The 17,938-nt window shown below is 51.2% G+C and overlaps 1 protein-coding gene across 1 annotated transcript in view; it reads left to right on the top strand.

The window, feature by feature from the left end:
• Positions 1–6,425: 6,425 nt before the first annotated feature.
• ZNF831 (zinc finger protein 831) overlaps positions 6,426–17,938 on the top strand; it is a 78,874-nt gene continuing 67,361 nt past the window's right edge. The window contains exons 1-2 of the mRNA XM_036824259.1: positions 6,426–10,019; positions 11,245–11,384. Of these exons, the coding sequence (XP_036680154.1) occupies positions 6,426–10,019; positions 11,245–11,384 (3,734 nt within the window). The remainder of the gene's footprint in view (positions 10,020–11,244; positions 11,385–17,938) is intronic.

Below are 17,938 nucleotides of genomic sequence, written 5' to 3'. Positions count from 1 at the left end.
TGAAGTTTGGGAAATTTGCAACTAGAACAGCAGTCTCAGCACCCACGTTCTTTCTGGAAAGTTCCATCTGCTGAATACGTTTAATCCATTCTCCATAGTCTTCTCTCTCAGGGCCCAAAACATGAGTTTTTTGGGGTTTTTTATGTTTTTTAAAAAAATTTATTTATTTATTTTTGGCTGCATTGGGTCCTCATTGCTGCGCGCGGGCTTTCTCTAGCTGCGGTGCGCGGGCTTCTCATCGCGGTGGCCTCTCTCGTTGCAGAGCATGCGCTCCAGGCGCGCGGGCCTCAGTAGCTGTGGCTCGCGGGCCCTAGAACACAGGCTCAGCAGCTGTGGCGCACGGGCTTAGTCGCTCCGCGGCATGTGGGATCCTCCCGGACCAGGGCTCGAACCCGTGTCCCCTGCACTGGCAGGTGGATTCTCAAAAAACATGAGTTTTTAAAAGCTATTTGTGGCATTCCCACGTTCTCTTTTTGCCCAGGCCCCCTTGTGGCTTGCTTTGAAGAAAGGGGGCTTTGGAAATAGTCACTTTCCCTCCCCATGGGGTGGCACACTCAGAAGAACATAGATTTGGGGGGCTGTTGGGGAGTGGGGAACCCACGCATGGCAGAGGGAGGAAGCGAGGGGTCCGACGAGCTGTCTGCAGGGTGGACCCTCGGGATGGCGACGGGGCGCGGGGACAGCGCTTGGCAGTGTGTCTCGCTGAGCAGGTGGTCCTCCCAGAGGCTTCCCTGGTGCCCCTGCCCTCACTTTCCCCCCTGGCCGATGGGGACGGGACGACTTGCCACCTCCCTGGCTCCGAGTGACAATCATCAGTGGCAGCCCTTTGAGGCTTTCCCAGGAAAAGTGCCACATCCCCCAGGAAGGTGCTGGTGGGCTTGCTGCCTCCCAGTCAGCGATCAGCTGCTACTAAAAGGCATCGATTTCGCTGTGATCACAGAACAGGCTGCAGAGAGAGCAAAATAATCATCGTGGCAGGTGTGTCAGAAATGTAACGCTCTTTTTCTGGAATTTCTATTTTGAAGCCCCTGCTCCTCCCACCCCGAGGCAGTCAGTTCTGGGCTTCTTTCCTCTCTCCCCTGAGGATGGGCTTATTTCGGGGGACAGGTGGTGCTCAGCCCCCAGTTCCCCAAGCTCCACGCTGAGTCACCCCTCCTGCAGCATTGCCCTTGGTCTGACCCATTTTCTCCGTCACTCTCAGCCCCCTCTTGGGTGCTCTGGGATTCATCCTGAGCTGCACCGGCTCTGGGCACAGAACCCTGAGGGCTTCCTCCCTCCCTCCCGCCTGGACACGGGCTTCGGGCTATTGCTATTCTGTCCCGGGGTGGGGGGGTGCCTCTCCCGAGTGCCCCGAGGAAGGGGGTCCCAGGTCTTCTCTCCACCCAAGTCCCCTCTGAAGCCAAAGCTGGAGGGTCTCGTCGCCTCCCTCCGACTTTCTTCCCTCCCACCTCCTCCCAACCCGAGGATGGGGAAAACTGGCTGGTCTTCGTCAGATTCCCCTTAGGGTTTAGGCTTTGGAATTCACAAGTCTTTACTCTGTTTCTGCCACAGCAAGTTCAGTGGAAGCCCTGCCCATCAATCCCCCTCTGCATTTTACCGTTTTGGAACAAGCTGCAGGCAGCATTGCTGGGCATGAGACTTTCTGGGGCCACAGAGCCCGCCGGGTGTGTCCCCTTGGCCAGCTGGACATGCCAGCACACCATTGCTCCCTCAGTCCCCTGTGGGGTAACGCGTTCTATGTGATCTCTTGGTCCCCAGCCGAGTTTAGTAAGCTCCAGCTGCCCTCAGTGGGGACTGGCTTGATGACACACTCTTTAAAGCGTCCTTCACCCCAGCTTTCCCACTGCCCTGCTAGCATTGCCTGAAATCACCTCCCAAATAGAATCCTTATAATGACCTTCTTTCTTGGGAATTGCACCTGAGAATGGCATCCCTTCCCGGAGGCACTGAAGGAAGCCAGCTGCATTGACTGATGGGGAAGAGACAAGGGGTAGGAGGGAAGGTGGGGTGGGGAGGATTCGCTAGTTAATAGTTCAAAATATTATGGCGTATCACTGGAAACTCAACTGAGCCAAGCACTTCCTCCGTGCCTGACGCCACCCTCGGTGTTTTCTCACACGTTTTTTCATCTGATCCTTCCAGGAGCTGTGCCCAAGTGACCTGGGAGCTGGGTCTCAGGGGTGTCCACCAGCAAGCCTGGTGAGCAGGGACAGGAAGGCGGGTCTGATGGTTCCCCTGGGAAGCATCTCGACCTTTCTCAGCTTGAGGGAAGCCTTGTCTTCCATTCACATCAGTGCTTAGGAATTCTAATAGCTCCTACCCATCTCCAGGGATTTCTGTCTTTAAATCTTTCCTTAAAAAATTATAAGGTCTCAAATCTGTGAGATCTCTAATGTAGACAGGTTTATGAGGAACAGAGAATGGGAATGATGGTCTTGGGATAAAAAAGAAACAAAGGACTGACTGTAGCATTTGCCAATTTCTGTACTGTAAATACTCCCACCACGGCCAATCGCAAGCTATGAACGTGACGTTACTGAACCTAAAATTGGCAAGAGGTGGAGATGTGGGGTGCCACCCCGTTACGTAGTATTTCCACCATCCCGACGCAATCCACGTGAGTAACCTCCAGAGCATTGATCATGCTAAGATGTAATAAAATAATTAGTAAGTGATGAGCTTGGTGTATTTAGTTCCTTTTCTACTACTGAGATAAAATTCACATAAAATGAAAGTCACCATTTTAGCTATTTTAAAGTGTACAGTTCTGTGGCATTTAGTACATTATAATGTTGTGCAACTACTGACTGCATGTGGTTCCAGAACATTTTCATCACTTCCTTTCATAAAGGAAGCTTGGTACCCAGTTAGGCATTCACGCCTCACTCTCCCTCTCCGCCCCTGGCAACCACTATCATCTGTTTTCTGTGTGTATGAATTTTCCTCTTCTGGGTTTTTCATGTAAAAGGAATCATACAGTGTGGCCTTTTGAGACTGGCTTCTTTCACTTAGCATCATGTTTCCAAGGCTCGTCCATGATGTAGCCTGTATAAATACATCATTCCTTTTTATGGCTAAATAACATCTCATTGTACAGATAGACTGCAATTTGTTAATCCATTCATCAGTTGATGGACATCTGTGTCGTTTCCACCTTTTGGCTCTTTTGTATTGTGCAGTTATCAACATTTACGTACACATTTTTATTTGAATACCTATTTTCAGTTCTTTTGGGTATATACATAGTTGTGGAATTTCTGGGTCATGTGGTAGTTCCGTGTTTAACTTTTTCAGGAACAGCCAAACTGTTTTCCACAGTGGCTGCATCATTTTACATTCTCACTAGCAGTGTTTAAGTGTTCAAATTTCTCTGTATCCTTACCAACATTGGTTATTTTCAGTTTATTATTATTATTAATATGCTAGTTGATATGAAGTCATACTGTGGTTTTGATTTACATTTTCTAATGACTAATAATACTGAACATCTTTACAATGTGTTTTTAGCCTTTGTATATCTGCCTTGGAGAAATGTCTATTCAAGTCCTTTGCTCATTTTTTAATTGAGTTGTTTGTCTTTTTGTTATTGAGTTAGAAGTGTTCTTTATACATTCTGGATTTATCATGTATACAATTTGCAAATATTTTCTCCCATTTTGTGAGTTGTCTTTTCACTTTCTTGATGGTGTCCTTTGATGCATGAAAGTTTTTTTTTATTTTGAAGAAGTCCAATTTATCTTTTTCTTTTAATTGCTTTTGCTTTTGGTGTCATATCTAAGAACCCAATATCAAATCCAAGGCCATGAAGATTTACTCCGATGTTTTCTTCTAAGAGTTTTGTAGTTTTAGCTCTTACATTTAGGTTTTTGATCAATCTTGAGTCAATTTTTGTATGTGGTGTGAGGTAGGGATTCAACTTCATTCTTTTGCATGTGAATATCCAGTTGTAGTAACATTGTTTTTAATATAATTTATTGAATTGTAAGTCTATACAATTTAACTTTTAATTATGGCCACATTTAACAACTAGCTTGCAAAATTTCTGAAAAGTTAACAGTCAGCTCTTGTGAGCCAGTGTGAGCTGGTATGAGCTGCCATGATTTCTACCTTTCCCTGCTTGAACGGTCTTGCTGCTAAGGCTGGAATTTGGATTTGTTTTTCTTGAGGAGCTAAGCTGGGGATTGGCTGAAGTGGAGCTCAACCAATGGAGCTCCTGGGGGATGGGCACCTGAGGGTGAAGGGTCTGGAGGCCCCCAATTCTGTAGCCATGGGCCTGTTTACATTTTCTCATTGCATCTGGCTTTCCCTCCCACAGTTGGAAGAGCATGGCTGGGTCTCTCTTGCTCCCTTTCCTAGCATTTGCCCAGCTGTTCCCCCTGGCTGAGAGGGAACCAACTGTGTCTCTGTCAGGTTTGAAGGGGCTTTGGAAGCCCCACCTTTGAGCAGAGACCCAAGGCTGATCTTGAGGCTAAAGAAGTGCTTTTTTCCTGCTGGGGTGGCCAGATAAAATACAGGATGCTCAGTTACATTTTTTAAAAATTAATTAATTAATTTATTTTTGGCTGCATTGGGTCTTCGTTGCTGCACGTGGGCTTTCTCTAGTTGCAGCGACTAGGGGGCTACTCTTCATTGCTTTGCGTGGGTTTCTTATTATGGTGGTTTCCTTTCTTGCAGAGCACAGGCTCTAGGTGCGTGGGCCTCAGTAGTTGTGGCATGTGGGCTCAGTAGTTATGGCTTGTGGGCTCTAGAGCACGGGCTCAGTAGTTGTGGCGCATGGGCTTAGTTGCTCTGTGCATGTGGGATCTTCCCGGACCAGGGATTGAACCTGTGTCCCCTGCATTGGCAGGTGGATTCTTAACCACTGTGCCACTAGGGAAGTCCCCTCAGTTATATTTTGATTCCAGGTAAATCATGCATAATTTTCTAGTGTAAGCAAGACCCATGTAAGAATTGGGACATACATATACTAAAGAAGTATGCATTGTTTATCTGAAATTCAAGTTTAGCTAGGAATCTTGTATTTTCATTTGCTCCATCTAGTAAGTGTCCCCTCAGGTCAGTTTTCTTCCTTATTGTCCTCATCCAATAGCGGAGACTCTGAACTCCAGAGTGGGAAGGGCCCTAGGGAGGTGCCCATTTTACAGACCTGGAAACTGAGTCCCATCTGAGGAAAGGGACTTGTCCCAGCCCATGGAATCACTGTGGACTTTGAGGACCTTGCTGAGCTACACGACTTTTCTTTTTCATGAAGTCAGCACATTTTCTGAGTGTCTCCTCTGCACAGGGCACTGCACTGGGTGTCGGGGGATGACGGTGACAAGCCTGCCATGTACCTGTGTGCAGGGGAAGAATCAAGAATTCCCTTTGAGAAGCAGCCGCATAGCACAGGGAGATCAGCTCGGGGCTTTGTGACCACCTAGAGGGGTGGGATAGAGAGGGTGGGAGGGAGGGAGACGCAAGAGGGAAGAGATATGGGGACATATGTATAACTGATTCACTTTGTTATAAAGCAGAAATTAGCACACCATTGTAAAGCAATTATACTCCAATAAAGATGTTTAAAAAACAAAAGATAACCCCCCCCCAAAAAGAATTCCCTTTGAAATATTACTCAGCCATAAAAAGGAATGAAGCTGAGTTATTTGTAGTGAGGTGGATGGACCTAGAGTCTGTCATACAGAGTGAAGTAAGTCAGAAAGAAAAACAAATACCTTATGATAACACATATATATGGAATCTAAAAAAAATGGTACTGATGAACCTAGTGGCAGGGCAGGAATAAAGATGCAGATGTAGAGAACGGACTTGAGGACACGGTGCGGGGGGGGGGGGGGAAGGGGGAGCTGGGAAGAAGTGAGAGAGTGGCATTGACATATATACACTACCAAATGTAAAATAGGTAGCTAGTGGGGAGCTGCTGCATAACACAGGGAGATCAGCTCGATGCTTTGTGACGACCTAGAGAGGTGGGATAGGGAGGGTGGGAGGGAGGCTCAAGAGGGAGGGGATATGATGATATATGTAAACATAGAGCTGATTCACTTTGTTGTACAGCAGAAACTAACACAACATTGTAAAGCAATTATACTCCCATAAAGATGCAAAAAAAAAAAAAAAAAGAGAATTCCCTTTGGGTGTATTAAATGAGTTAGGATTGAGACAGACCTGGGTCTGAACCTTGCTTTGCCACATATCAGCTGCATGACAAGTCACTTCCACTCTCTGAGCCTCAGTTTCCCCTTTCCTTACATGGGGATAAGGGTATTTTTCTTGGCGGATTGTTGTGGCTTCGGTGGAGGTGACGAAATGCCTGATGGGGGGTTGGGAAGGGTTTACTGTATGATGAGAGCAGAGAGTTACCCATAGTAAAGTTTGGTTGTTGCTCACAGGTTGCCCGGCATCCTGGGCCACCCAGACGATGTGGGATGGAGGTGCCAGAAGTCACCTGCCCTGCCTTGCCTGCCAGGGACCAGCCAGCTCCTGCTTCTGGCCCCCCAGGGGCCCCAGGTGGGCAGGCCTCGCCTCACCTGACCCTGGGCCCCATCATCCTGCCCCCAGAGCAGGGCCTGGCCCCCACCCTGTTCCTGAAGGCCCTGCCCATCCCACTGTACCACACGGTGCCTCCGGGGGGCCTCCAGCCGCGTGCCCCCCTCGTGTCAGGCAGCGTGGACGGGGGCAGCGTGCCCTTCATTCTCAGCCCCCTGCTGCAGCCTGAAGGGCCCGGTTCCACCCAGGTGGGGAAGCCAGCGGCCCCAGCGCTCACCGTGAACTTCGTGGGTGCTCTGCCCATCCTGTCACCGGGCCTGGGGCCCGTGCTGGGCAGCCCCGGCAAGGTGCGCAACGCCGGCAAGTACCTGTGCCCGCACTGTGGCCGGGACTGCCTGAAGCCCAGCGTTTTGGAGAAGCACATCCGGTCCCACACGGGGGAGAGGCCCTTCCCGTGCGCCACCTGCGGCATCGCCTTTAAGACCCAGAGCAACTTGTACAAGCACAGACGGACCCAGACACACCTCAACAACTCCAGGCTGTCCTCGGAGTCGGACGGCGGGGGAAGCAGCCTCCCGGAAGAGGGGGACAAGGCCGGAGTGCCTTCCGGGGCCCACGGGGCACGATCAGAGAGACCCCTTTCTCCGGGCGCCCAGGCCGCTGGGCACTGCCTGCTGCCTACGGCGCATCTGTCCCCGGTTGCCAAGAACCTGGACCTGAAGTTGGACGCTGTTGCCTGTCTAGGGTCCACGTCCGATGTCAGGGAGGCCCCTGTAGACTCTGCCCCCGGGCTCCCGCTGGCCAGCTCGCAGCCGAGGCGGAAGCTGCCGGAGCAGCGGTCCCCGACGGCCAGCAGGCCGGGCTCCGCGCTGCAGCCGCAGCAGGTGGAGAAGCCCGGGGATGCCAAGCCCTCGGAGGGTCGGCTGCGGAAGTGCGAGAGCACCGACTCGGGCTACCTGTCCCGCTCGGACAGCGCGGAGCAGCCGCCGGCCGCCGGCAGCCCCCTGCACAGCCTGTCCGAGCACAGCGCCGAGTCCGAGGGCGAGGGAGGCCCGGGGCCCGGGCGCGCGGAGCGGGCGGCCGGCCTGGAGCTGGAGAAGAGGCGGCTGGAGGAGCGCATCGCCAGGCTCATCTCTCACAACCAGGCCGTGGTGGACGACCCCCAGCTGGCCCACGTGCGGCCCCGCAAGACGGTCCTGTCCAAGCAGGGCAGCATCGACCTGCCCATGCCCTACACCTACAAGGACTCCTTCCACTTCGACCTGCGGCCGCCGGAACCCAGGAGGCTGCCTGCGGCCCTGCGCGCCGCGCGCTCCACCTGCGCGGCCCCGGACAGGGCGCGGCCCCTCTTCTTCCACTCGGTCCCCACGCAGCTCTCCACCGGCACCGAATGTGTGCCTGTCACCAGGAGCAACTCGCTGCCCTTCGTCGAGGGCACGGGGACGTGGCCGGAGCCGCCGGACCCCCGGGACGCCTGGTCCCGGAGGCAGAAGCCTCTGAGCCCCAGGCCTGCCCCCGCCCGACTGGCCGATGTCCCTGGCGGTCACCCCCGGGCCCTGGTCAGACAGGCTGCGGTGGAGGACCTGCCGTGTCCGCCGACGGGAGACGCCTCGGCCCCGGCGGAGGACCCGGAGGGAAAGAGACCGGCTGCGGGGGAGGGCCAGGCCGGCCAGGGCCAGGCGGCTGGTAAGCAACGCGGCCAGAGGAGGCTGAAGAGGTTCACCCAGGAGAAGTGGCAGGTGTACGGGAAGGACACGTTCAAGAGCATCTACCAGAAAACGAAAGCCGGCCACCGCGGAGGCAAGAAGCCTAGGGAAGCCACAGCGGGCAGTGGGGTCGAGCTGGACCGTCCTCTCCAGCAAGACGCAGGGGGTGGCGGGCATGCAGCCCCCTCCCAGGACGGGAGGAGGCCCCTGGGCCCCGAGGACACTGCCATGGGGGCCAGGCCAGCGCCTTGTGCAAGCCCACCGGCCCGGGAGGGCCTCTTGGTGACTGAGCCCCCCAGGCAGAGGGAGACAGTGGCCAGAGCCGGAGGCAGGGACCAGCCCCGTGTGAACAGGGCTGCCTCACGCCCCGCCCTCAGCTGCAGAGGACCCCTCTGCCTGGGCAGCAAGAGCCCTCTGCTTCCTCCAAACGGGAAGCTGGAGCTGGGGTGTCAGCTGCTCCCAGCACCCAGTCCCCCCAAAGGAGGTGACCTAGAGGCTCCCAGGCGGGGTCTGCCGGACCCCAAGCTGGAAGGCGGCACCCGGGGTGGCGGAGGGGACGCCAAGGAGACCTGTCAACAGGACCACATGGTCCCGAGCCAGCCGGGCGGGAGCTCTGGGGAGCCCCAGCCCACAGAGGACAAGCTCCCCTCGGAGAGGAAGAAGCTGAAGGTGGAGGCGTTAAGCTGCCAGGAGCCCCCGGGAGCAGAAAGAGAGACCCCGGGGGGCCCCATGCAGGCTGCCTCCCCGCCCCCTCAAAACCAGGACAGTGACCCGGGGGAAAAGCCAGGTGGGCTGCCTGGAGGCGGCGACTGCACAGCGAGGGGCAGGGCTGGGGCCCTGAGGCGGGCAGGGCCTCGGGACACGGAGCCTCGGCCGCGTGCTACAGCTGCAGCCCCCGGGTGTCCCTCCCAGCTGGCCTCGCAGCCTCGGGCCCCCCGTGTCCTCGCTGGCCCAGTGGACGTGGCCTTTCCCCCACAGTACCTCCTCAGGTTACCCCAGGGAGAGACCCGTCACCCGCCGCCCGTCCCCCAGAAGCCGGGCCAAGGCCGGGGCCTTCTCTGCAGGAGAGGGGGACCTGAGGAACGGGCATCCTCTATGGAGTCGGGGCTGGAGGCCCCCCTGCTTCCCAGCCCAACCTCAGGCCAGGCCCCTGGTGGAGCAGACAGCTTCGGGGAGGACCCCAGCTGGTCCAGGCCGTGCGACAGGAGAGAGGGGGTGCAGGGAGAGGAGAAAGGAGGCTTGGACACTGGCACCCCAGCAGCTGGGGTCCCCAGGGGGGCAGCCTCCTTCCCGCCCACGCCAACGTGTGACTCTTGGAGGAGTGGGACCCATGACACCCAACAAGTCTGCAGCAGCAGCACTCGGGCGCGGGCCAGGCCTTCTGGGGGCGTCCTCCATCCCTGGGAATCCACTGGGGAGCTGGGGGGGCCTCCCGAGGGTGCCCCGCGGGGCCCTCCTTCAGGGCCGCTAGCGGGGCTCAGTGCCGGCTGCTCCCGCCAGCCCGGCTCCGTCCTCTCGGCCGTCCCGCCCCCGGGCTGGCCTGAGCTGGCCTTGTGTGCGCCCGCAGAGCCCCCCGGGAGCTGCAGGGCCCAGGGGCCTTTCCCCTCGCTGAGGGCTGAGCCCCGGCTCACGTGGTGCTGCCTGAGCCTCAGCCTCCCTCTGCCGATGGAGCAGAAAGAGAAGAACGCTTCCGTGCACCTGGCGCCGCATTTCCCTGGCGGCAGCCTCCGGGGTGAGGGTCCTGGCGCCCAGCCGGTGAGCAAAGCGGTGTCTGGAGGACGGACCAGGATAAGCCCTGGAGAAGGAGGGCAGACGCAGACATTGAAGGTAACACCCAGCTTTGTCCCAGGGCCCTGGGGGCTGAGGGAGGACGCTTGGCAGGCAGGACTTGTCGCGATGGAGAGAAAGTATGAAGCCATCCTGTGTGGCACCTGCTGTCCGTTATACCATCTCAGCCTGCTCCCAAGGGAGAGAAAAAAGGCTCAACATGTAAAATAAAACCAAAGAAAATCATGAGAAAAGAAGTTTCAAAGGACAGAATGACTGTACCCAAGACTCCGGGTGAGATTTTTCATAACTAGACATAAACTTTAACACTGAGCTTCCTGGTAGCAGAGGCAAACAGTAAAAATGAAACGCTGGTCAGGGGAGCTTATAAATCAGAAACCCTTTTTGAGAGATAGACTCCAGACAAAAACTCTTAAAAGGAGATAGTTATCATACCAGGGACTCCAGAGAAAATAGTTGCTATGGTCAGATTCAGCTTATCCATGAGTTTCCTGGGAGCAGTGGCAAATCGGGAAAGGAGCCGGGTGCTCTAGAGAGTTCTCACTGGTGACTAAATAAATTTATAGTCCCATCTTTTTTTGGGCGGGGGAGGGCCGTGCCTCGTGGCATGTGGGATCCTATTTCCCGATCAGGGATCAAACCTGCACCCCCTGCATTGGAAGCGCAGAGTCTTAACCCGCTGGACCGCCAGGGAAGTCCCTGTAGTCCCATCTGGAGAGCGACTCCGTGCATCTGGATCGTATAATTGAGGGTGTTGTCCTGCTCTGGGATGTCCTGGGCCAGGGTGACTGAAGAGGATCCTGCAGCCTCAGTTGTAACTTAATCGTGTGGAACAACAGGGCCTGTGTCCCAGAGCTTGAAGGCTGTGCTCATGGTAACACTGCCTTCATCCCGAGAGTGGGGGGTTAAGAAAGAATGTGCTGGGCCTGAGAGAGGGCAAATCCGAGGCCCAGCTTAGCCTCCTTCCTCCACAAGGCCATCAGGTATTGGGCGTGGGCGTTCCTGGAGGAGGGAAAGGAGCCGGCCACGGTGTTCCCTAGACCTCCCGTTATCACCAAAGGTCTGGGCTTTTTCTTCTGTGGATCCAGCCCAGGCAGGATTCCAGAAGGTTCCGCCCAGCAATGCGCAGACCATTTGGCAATGCAGCATTTCGATGCCCGATTTCCCCAGACAGGCATCCTGTCTGCAGAGAGAGAACCCTTCTGTGTTGTTCCCACCATGAGGGCTGTGAGCAATATGACGCCAGCGTGCCTGGTATTTTCAGCTCTCCGACCCAACAGCCCCAGGGATGCCATCCCAGGACTGGATGTCTGAGCCAGAACGGAAGAGAGGATGGCCTCGTAGGAGGGCAAAGATGCCTCGTGGGAGCAGCAAGCAGAAACAACTGAGCGTCCGCTCCAAAAGGTAGGGTGTGTGGCCACCTCTGTCATTTCCCCGTGTGCCCACAGTGTCAGGAACTGCAGACTGTGATTTCAATAAATTCCCAAGGAAAACTTCACAAGGGATTCAAAAGGCATCTCTGTGTTCCCGGGAGAGAGAGAGACAGAGTCCTGTTTAGGAACGGGGGTCTAGGGTTTCATGGTTAAAGGACTCAGTGTGTTTCTCCATCAGTCTACCGGCTGTGTGTTTTTCAGTGGTGCCTCTTTTAAGGCCAGGCATCCAGCAAATATTCAAAATAACTGAGCTGAAAACACATGCATCCAGTTTCAGTCCTGAAGAGAGAGCATGTTAATTATTTACAGCTTTTATTGCTTTTTTAATTATGCAAGTGATACATGTCCTTTGCAGAAAAATTAGAAAATACAGATGAGCGAGGAGAAGACAATGAAACATCCTAGTGACCTCACCGCTCGGAGACAATCATGTTTAGGTTTATGCCCTTCTAGACTTTTCTCCGTGATCTGTGCACATACATAATCTCCTGACTGCAAATTGGGGGGGGGCAGATGGATTTTAAAACCCCTCTTTCATCACATCGTTCTGATTGTCTCGCTCCTTTGCTCAAAACCCTTCAGGTTGCCCACTGCGGACCCTCCTCCCTCCAACACCCCGCCCCCCTGCCCCGCAAAGCTTTTCGGTCCCATTTTCCCATGGTCGCCCCCCTCCCTCTCAGTATGATGTCATATGGTCCCAGCCCTCGCCTATTCTCTATTTGACACTCTGAACCCAGATCCCCAAGGCTCTCCTGCACCCGCAATCTCCCCTTCCTAGAATGCCTGGCCTTCTCCTACTGTCAGTGTCTGATCCAGACATAGGTATTTGTCGAGAGGCCACACAAATTCCTAATGCTTGCCTACGGCTGCTCAGACTCTCAGTGGCCAGAGATGACATACTCTCTTCTGAGGCCCCTCCACCCCCTTTCACTTGTCTGCCAGGACCACGTTTCCAGAGCTGGCATCGCTGAGGGCTTGCTGTGTGCCAGGCACAGCACGATGACTCCCCATTTTTCTCTCGAGGAAACTGAGACACACAGAGAAGTCGGGCAACTTCCCCAAGGACTCGGATCTGAACCAGCGAGCCTTACTCCAGAGCCCATGTGCCAAACAGCAGCTTGCCCCGGGGCTCCCAGCCCGTAATGGACATGAGAGTCACCTAGGCTTTTCTGGAGGTTTCTTGTGATGCTGGGTCAAATTCAGTGGGTCTGGGATGGGGCCTGAGATTCTGCATCTCTAACATGCTCCCCGGTGGTGCTGAGGCTGCTGGTCCAGTGAGCTAGCTTGGAGAGCAACGCTTTACATCACCCAAGCCACATCCCGGGAGCGCAGGGATACTGGCACGTGGCTTTGCTCCCACAAAGCAGTACACTACATCTGAGCGACAGCTGGCAAGCCTGAAGTCTCCAGGCCTCAGGCAGAGTCCCGGGAGATGTGGGGAGGGGGACAAAGGTGGGGTGCCTCATTTACAGTTCCCTCCTTCCCAACACTGGGACTTGACCGTTTCAACAGACATTCATTGTGCACCTGCTAGGTGCCAGGTGTCCACACGTGGAGGCCATTGGGGAAACATTCCCAAATAAGGCTGATGGTCCCAGGCTGGTCCTCCGAGAGGCCTGGGGACGTCTCTCCAGGATGCCTTGCAAACCCATCAGCAGCCCAGGGGCCAAACACAGCCCATGTAAGAATCTTATTTGGCCTGCAACATTGTTGAAAGTTTTGACGCTTAGTATCCAAATAATAAATATCAGGAGATTTCACATATAAACCTGGATTTCAGCCTTTCTTAAAATATCTGAAGCTCTGAAGATATTGGGCCCGTCTTCTTGCAGGGCGGCAGCTGGCTGGGGCTGAGCCGCAGCTACGCCTGTGGGCAGTGCCTGTGCTCTGCAACCTGCCTCAGTCCCCACTTCTCCCTAGTGTCTTTTATTCCCATTTTTTTTTTTTTAGTTTTTTTAAAAAAATTGAAGTATAGTTGATTAACAATATTGTGTTAGTTTCAGGTGTACAGCACAGAGATTCATTATACACACACACATTCTTTTTCAGATTCTTTTCCCTTATAGGTTACTACAAAATATTGAGTATTGTTCCCTGTGCTCTACAGTAGGTCCTTGTTGTTTATCTATTTTATATATGGTAGTTTGTATCTACTAATCCCAAACTCCTAATTTATCCATCCCCCCACCACCCCCCTTTCCCCTTTGGTAACCATACGTTTGTTTTCTATGTGTGTGAGTCTGTTTCTGAGATAAGTTCATTTGTGTCATATTTTAGTTTCCCCCTATAAGTGGTATCATATGGTATTTGTCTTTCTCTGTCTGACTTACTTCACTTAGCATGATCATCTCTAGGTCCATCCATGTTGCTGCAAATGGCATTACTTCATTCTTTTTTATGGCTGAGTAGTATTCCGTTGTATTTATGTACCACAACTTCATCCATTCATCTGTTGATGGACGCTTAGGTTGTTTCCATGTTTTGGCTATTGTGAATAGTGCTGCTGTGAACAAAGGGGTGCATGTATCTTTTCGAATTACGGTTTTGTCTGGATATATGCCCAGGAGTGGGATTGCTGGATCATATGGCAACTCTATTTTTATTGTTTTGGGAAAACTCCATACTGTTTTCCATAGTGGCTACACCATGTATATTCCCATCAACAGTGTAGGAGGGTTCCCTTTTCTCCACACCCTCTCCAGCATTTATTATGTGTAGATTTTTTTTTTTTTTTTTTTTTTTTTTTTTTTTTAAATTAATTTATTTATTTTTGGCTGTGTTGGGTCTTCGTTTCTGTGCGAGGGCTTTCTCTAGTTGTGGCAAGCGGGGGCCACTCTTCATCGCGATGCGCGGGCCTCTCACTATCGTGGCCTCTCTTGTTGCGGAGCACAGGCTCCAGACGCGCAGGCTCAGTAGTTGTGGCTCACGGGCCTAGTTGCTCCGCGGCATGTGGGATCCTCCCAGACCAGGGCTCGAACCCGTGTCCCCTGCATTGGCAGGCAGATTCTCAACCACTGCGCCACCAGGGAAGCCCAGATTTTTTTTTTTTGATGATGGCTATTCTGACCGGTGTGAGGTGATACCTCACTGCAGCTTTGATTTGCATTTCTCTAATAATTAGCAATGTTGAGCATCGTTTCATGTGCCTTTTGGCCACCTGTATGTCTTCTTTGGAGAAGTGTCCATTTAGATCTTCTGCCCATTTTTTTGATTGGGTTGTTTGTTTTTTTGGTATTGAGCTGTATGAGCCGTTTGTATATTTTGGAGATTAATCTCTTGTTGGTTGCATCATTTGCAAATATTTTCTCGCAGTCTGTAGGTTGTTCCCTAGTGTCTTACGTTGAGTCATGTAGTCTGCCTGGCCCTCATAGACATGCGTGTTTGCAAATCTTCATCTTTACATCCGGTTTTGTGGGAGCCAAAACTCTGCCTCCCAGTCAGTGAGCTTCTCAGCAAGAGGCTGCAGGTGAAAAAGTGAGGGGGCAGAGGGACCCCAGCGTGCAAACAGGAGAGGTCAGAACCCAGGCTCGACAGCTCTGTCCTGGAGCCTCCAGCCGGGTGCACTGAGGATGATGCTGTTGAAGTCTTTACATCCACCAAACTTTGACTGGTCGACCATGATTCATTCATCATCCGTGCCTTTATTGGCTCATGATCGTCCTTTGAGTCATTCCAACCTCAGGGCCTTTGCACATGCTGATCTGTTTACCTCTACCTGCACACACCACCTCTGGCTCCTCATGGGGCTGGCTCCCCCTCATCTCAGCAAAGATGTCGGCATTGTGGTGGAGACTCACCTGACCCCTGTACCTCAGTGGTTCCCCCCTTTTTTTCTCCATCCCATTGTCTTGTTTTATTCCCTTCATAGGTTGTTGGTAGAATTCATTTTCTTGAGGCATGGAATTGATGGCAGCTTGCTTCTTAAAAGCCAGCAGTGGAGAGGGAATGTGTCTGTGCTGTCTCAAGTCTCTGACCTCTAGATCTTCTTCTACAGGCCCCTCCTGATTAGGTCAGGCCCACCCAGGATCATTTACCTGTCGATTAGGAGCTTTCATTGCATCAGCAAAATACCTTTACCTTTGCCATATTTTATTGGTTAGAAGCAAATTATAGGTTCCATCCACACTCAAGGGGAAGGGATTCCACAAAGGTTTGACTCATAGGGTCACCCTAGGGTGTGTCTGCCCAAAATGGCTTCCCCAAGTTCACCCAGTTAGTGGAATTAGGATGAGAATCTGAGTTTTCTGACCCCGTGTCTTCCATCATCCCACTCATTGTACGTGGCTGCTAAGACTTGTCCTTTTAATGAGGGGGACACATCTTTGGACAGGTGTCCATAAGGGAACGTGATGCTGGGTTTATAAGGAAAGGGTTCCCTTTACAGGCAAATTTCTTCTTAGACCACTGGTTCTATAGCATTGGCCTGCAAAGATTTGATAAAGGAGACTGCCAGTTTGACCCACATGAAGTCTCAAATTTAATTACTTTCCTGCCAGTGGAGTGGCATGAGATGATAGAGCTTCTCAGAGAAACATCCTCTCCATTTCTCTTTCATATTTGGTCCATCTTCAGAAACATGGAGTCAGTGTTCAATTCTGAGCACCCATGCTTGGAAAATGATGAGAGGAGATGTCTAAAAGTGCTTCAAAAAAAGGACGCAAGAGGGAGGAGATATGGGGATATATGTATATGTATAGCTGATTCACTTTGTTATACAGCAGAAACTAACACACCATTGTAAAGCAATTATACTCCAATAAAGATGTTAAAAAAAAAAAAGGTGCTTCAAATTCACTGCTCAGGAGGCCATACATAGAGCTTATTTTTTCCCTTCAAAAGTTTTCAACTGTGGATTTCAAAATCCATCCATTTTTCACATAGTAACTTATGACCAGTTTATAACAGAAGTCAATAGTAACATAGGATTTGTTTCAGATATGTTTACTTAGCAGGCAATCAAACAGAAAAACTTCTGTTTGATGAAGTAAGGGATCTATCATCTATCCATCATCTATTATGTATCTGTGTGTCTATCTATCTATATTAGTTTTGTATTGCTGCTATAACAGATTACAACTTAGTATGTTGTTTTAAACAAGACACGCTTACTGTTTTATAGTTCTGTAGGTCAGAAATCCAATATGGGTCTTTCTGGGCTACAATCAAGGTGTCCCAGGCAACACTTCTTTCTGGAGGCTCCAGGCTCCGTTTCCTGTTCCTTTGGGTTGTTGGCAGACTTCCATTCCTTGGCTCACGGCCCCCCTCCTCCACATTCCAAACCAGCAAGGAGGGGTTGGGTCCTTTTCCCACTTTTCCTTCTTATTCAGTCTCCTCTCTCTGACCAATCTTCTGCCTCTTCTTTCATTTTTAAGGACGCAGGTGGTTAGCTTGGGCTCACCTGGGTAATCAGGATACTGTCTTCATTTGAGAGGCCTCTCCCCTTGCTCACATCGGCAGAGTCTCTCTAGCCATGGAAGGTAACATATTTACAGGTTCTGGGGATTAGCATGTGGACATCTCCGTGGACAGTGGGGGTAGTGGTGGGTATAATCTGCCTACCACACTCTCTATCCATCCATCCATCCACCCAAGGGTGTATGACTGCCTGTATGATGTGTGTATCCATTTATATATCCATCTACCCACTCACATATGTATGTATGCATGCATATCCCTATCTATCTATCTATCTATCTATCTATCTATCTATCTATCTATCTATCTATCTATCTATCTATTTATCCATCCGTCCGTCTACCTATCTACCTTATCTATCTATCATCTATCTACCTATCTATCAACTATCAACACGTGCGTTCTCTCCTTAAGAAAGAAGCCCGTTTTTAAATTCATGTCCCCATTTTCACTTCAGTTGTCTTTACATTCTACAGAAAATGAAATACTGTATCAGAGATGACCCTATGGGCCTCAGCTCACAGAGAGTGGTAAAATTCATATATCGTAGTATCCATTCTCTTTTCTCTCTCTCTCTCTTTTTTTTTTCTGTGCTGCGCAGCTTGTGGGATCTTAGCTCCCTGACCAGGGATTGAACCTGGGCCCTCGGCAGTGAGAGCATGGAGTCCTAACCACTGGACCACCAGGGAATTCCCATCTTTTTCTCTTTTATTGAAAAAGAAAATAAAAAGTACAGAAAAGTTTAGAAAATCTATAACAGATTCAAGGGTGATGATCCAGAATGAACAGATGTTAACATTTTATCATATTTGCTTCTGAGCCTTAAAAAAATAAAGCAAATAAAATATTACTTTTATTTTTTATATATATTATGTAAAATAAAAGAAATAAAACAAAAATATAATTATGTAGTTTTATGGGTTTGGTACTGTTTCCATCCATGGGTTCATACCTTACAAATCAATGTATCCACTAATATATAATATTGTTTGGTGTCTTTAAAAAAATATATATATATATATTACACTGTTAAGAAAAAAAAAAAAAAAATATATATATATATATATATCACACTGAATTTATCCTTCAGTTTGATTTTTAAACTCCATA

The sequence above is a fragment of the Balaenoptera musculus genome, chromosome 15 (assembly GCF_009873245.2).
Source record: "Balaenoptera musculus isolate JJ_BM4_2016_0621 chromosome 15, mBalMus1.pri.v3, whole genome shotgun sequence".
NCBI classification, from domain to species: domain Eukaryota; kingdom Metazoa; phylum Chordata; class Mammalia; order Artiodactyla; family Balaenopteridae; genus Balaenoptera; species Balaenoptera musculus.
Note: the sequence above shows the minus strand (reverse complement) of the source record. Positions and strands in the feature narration are given on the sequence as shown.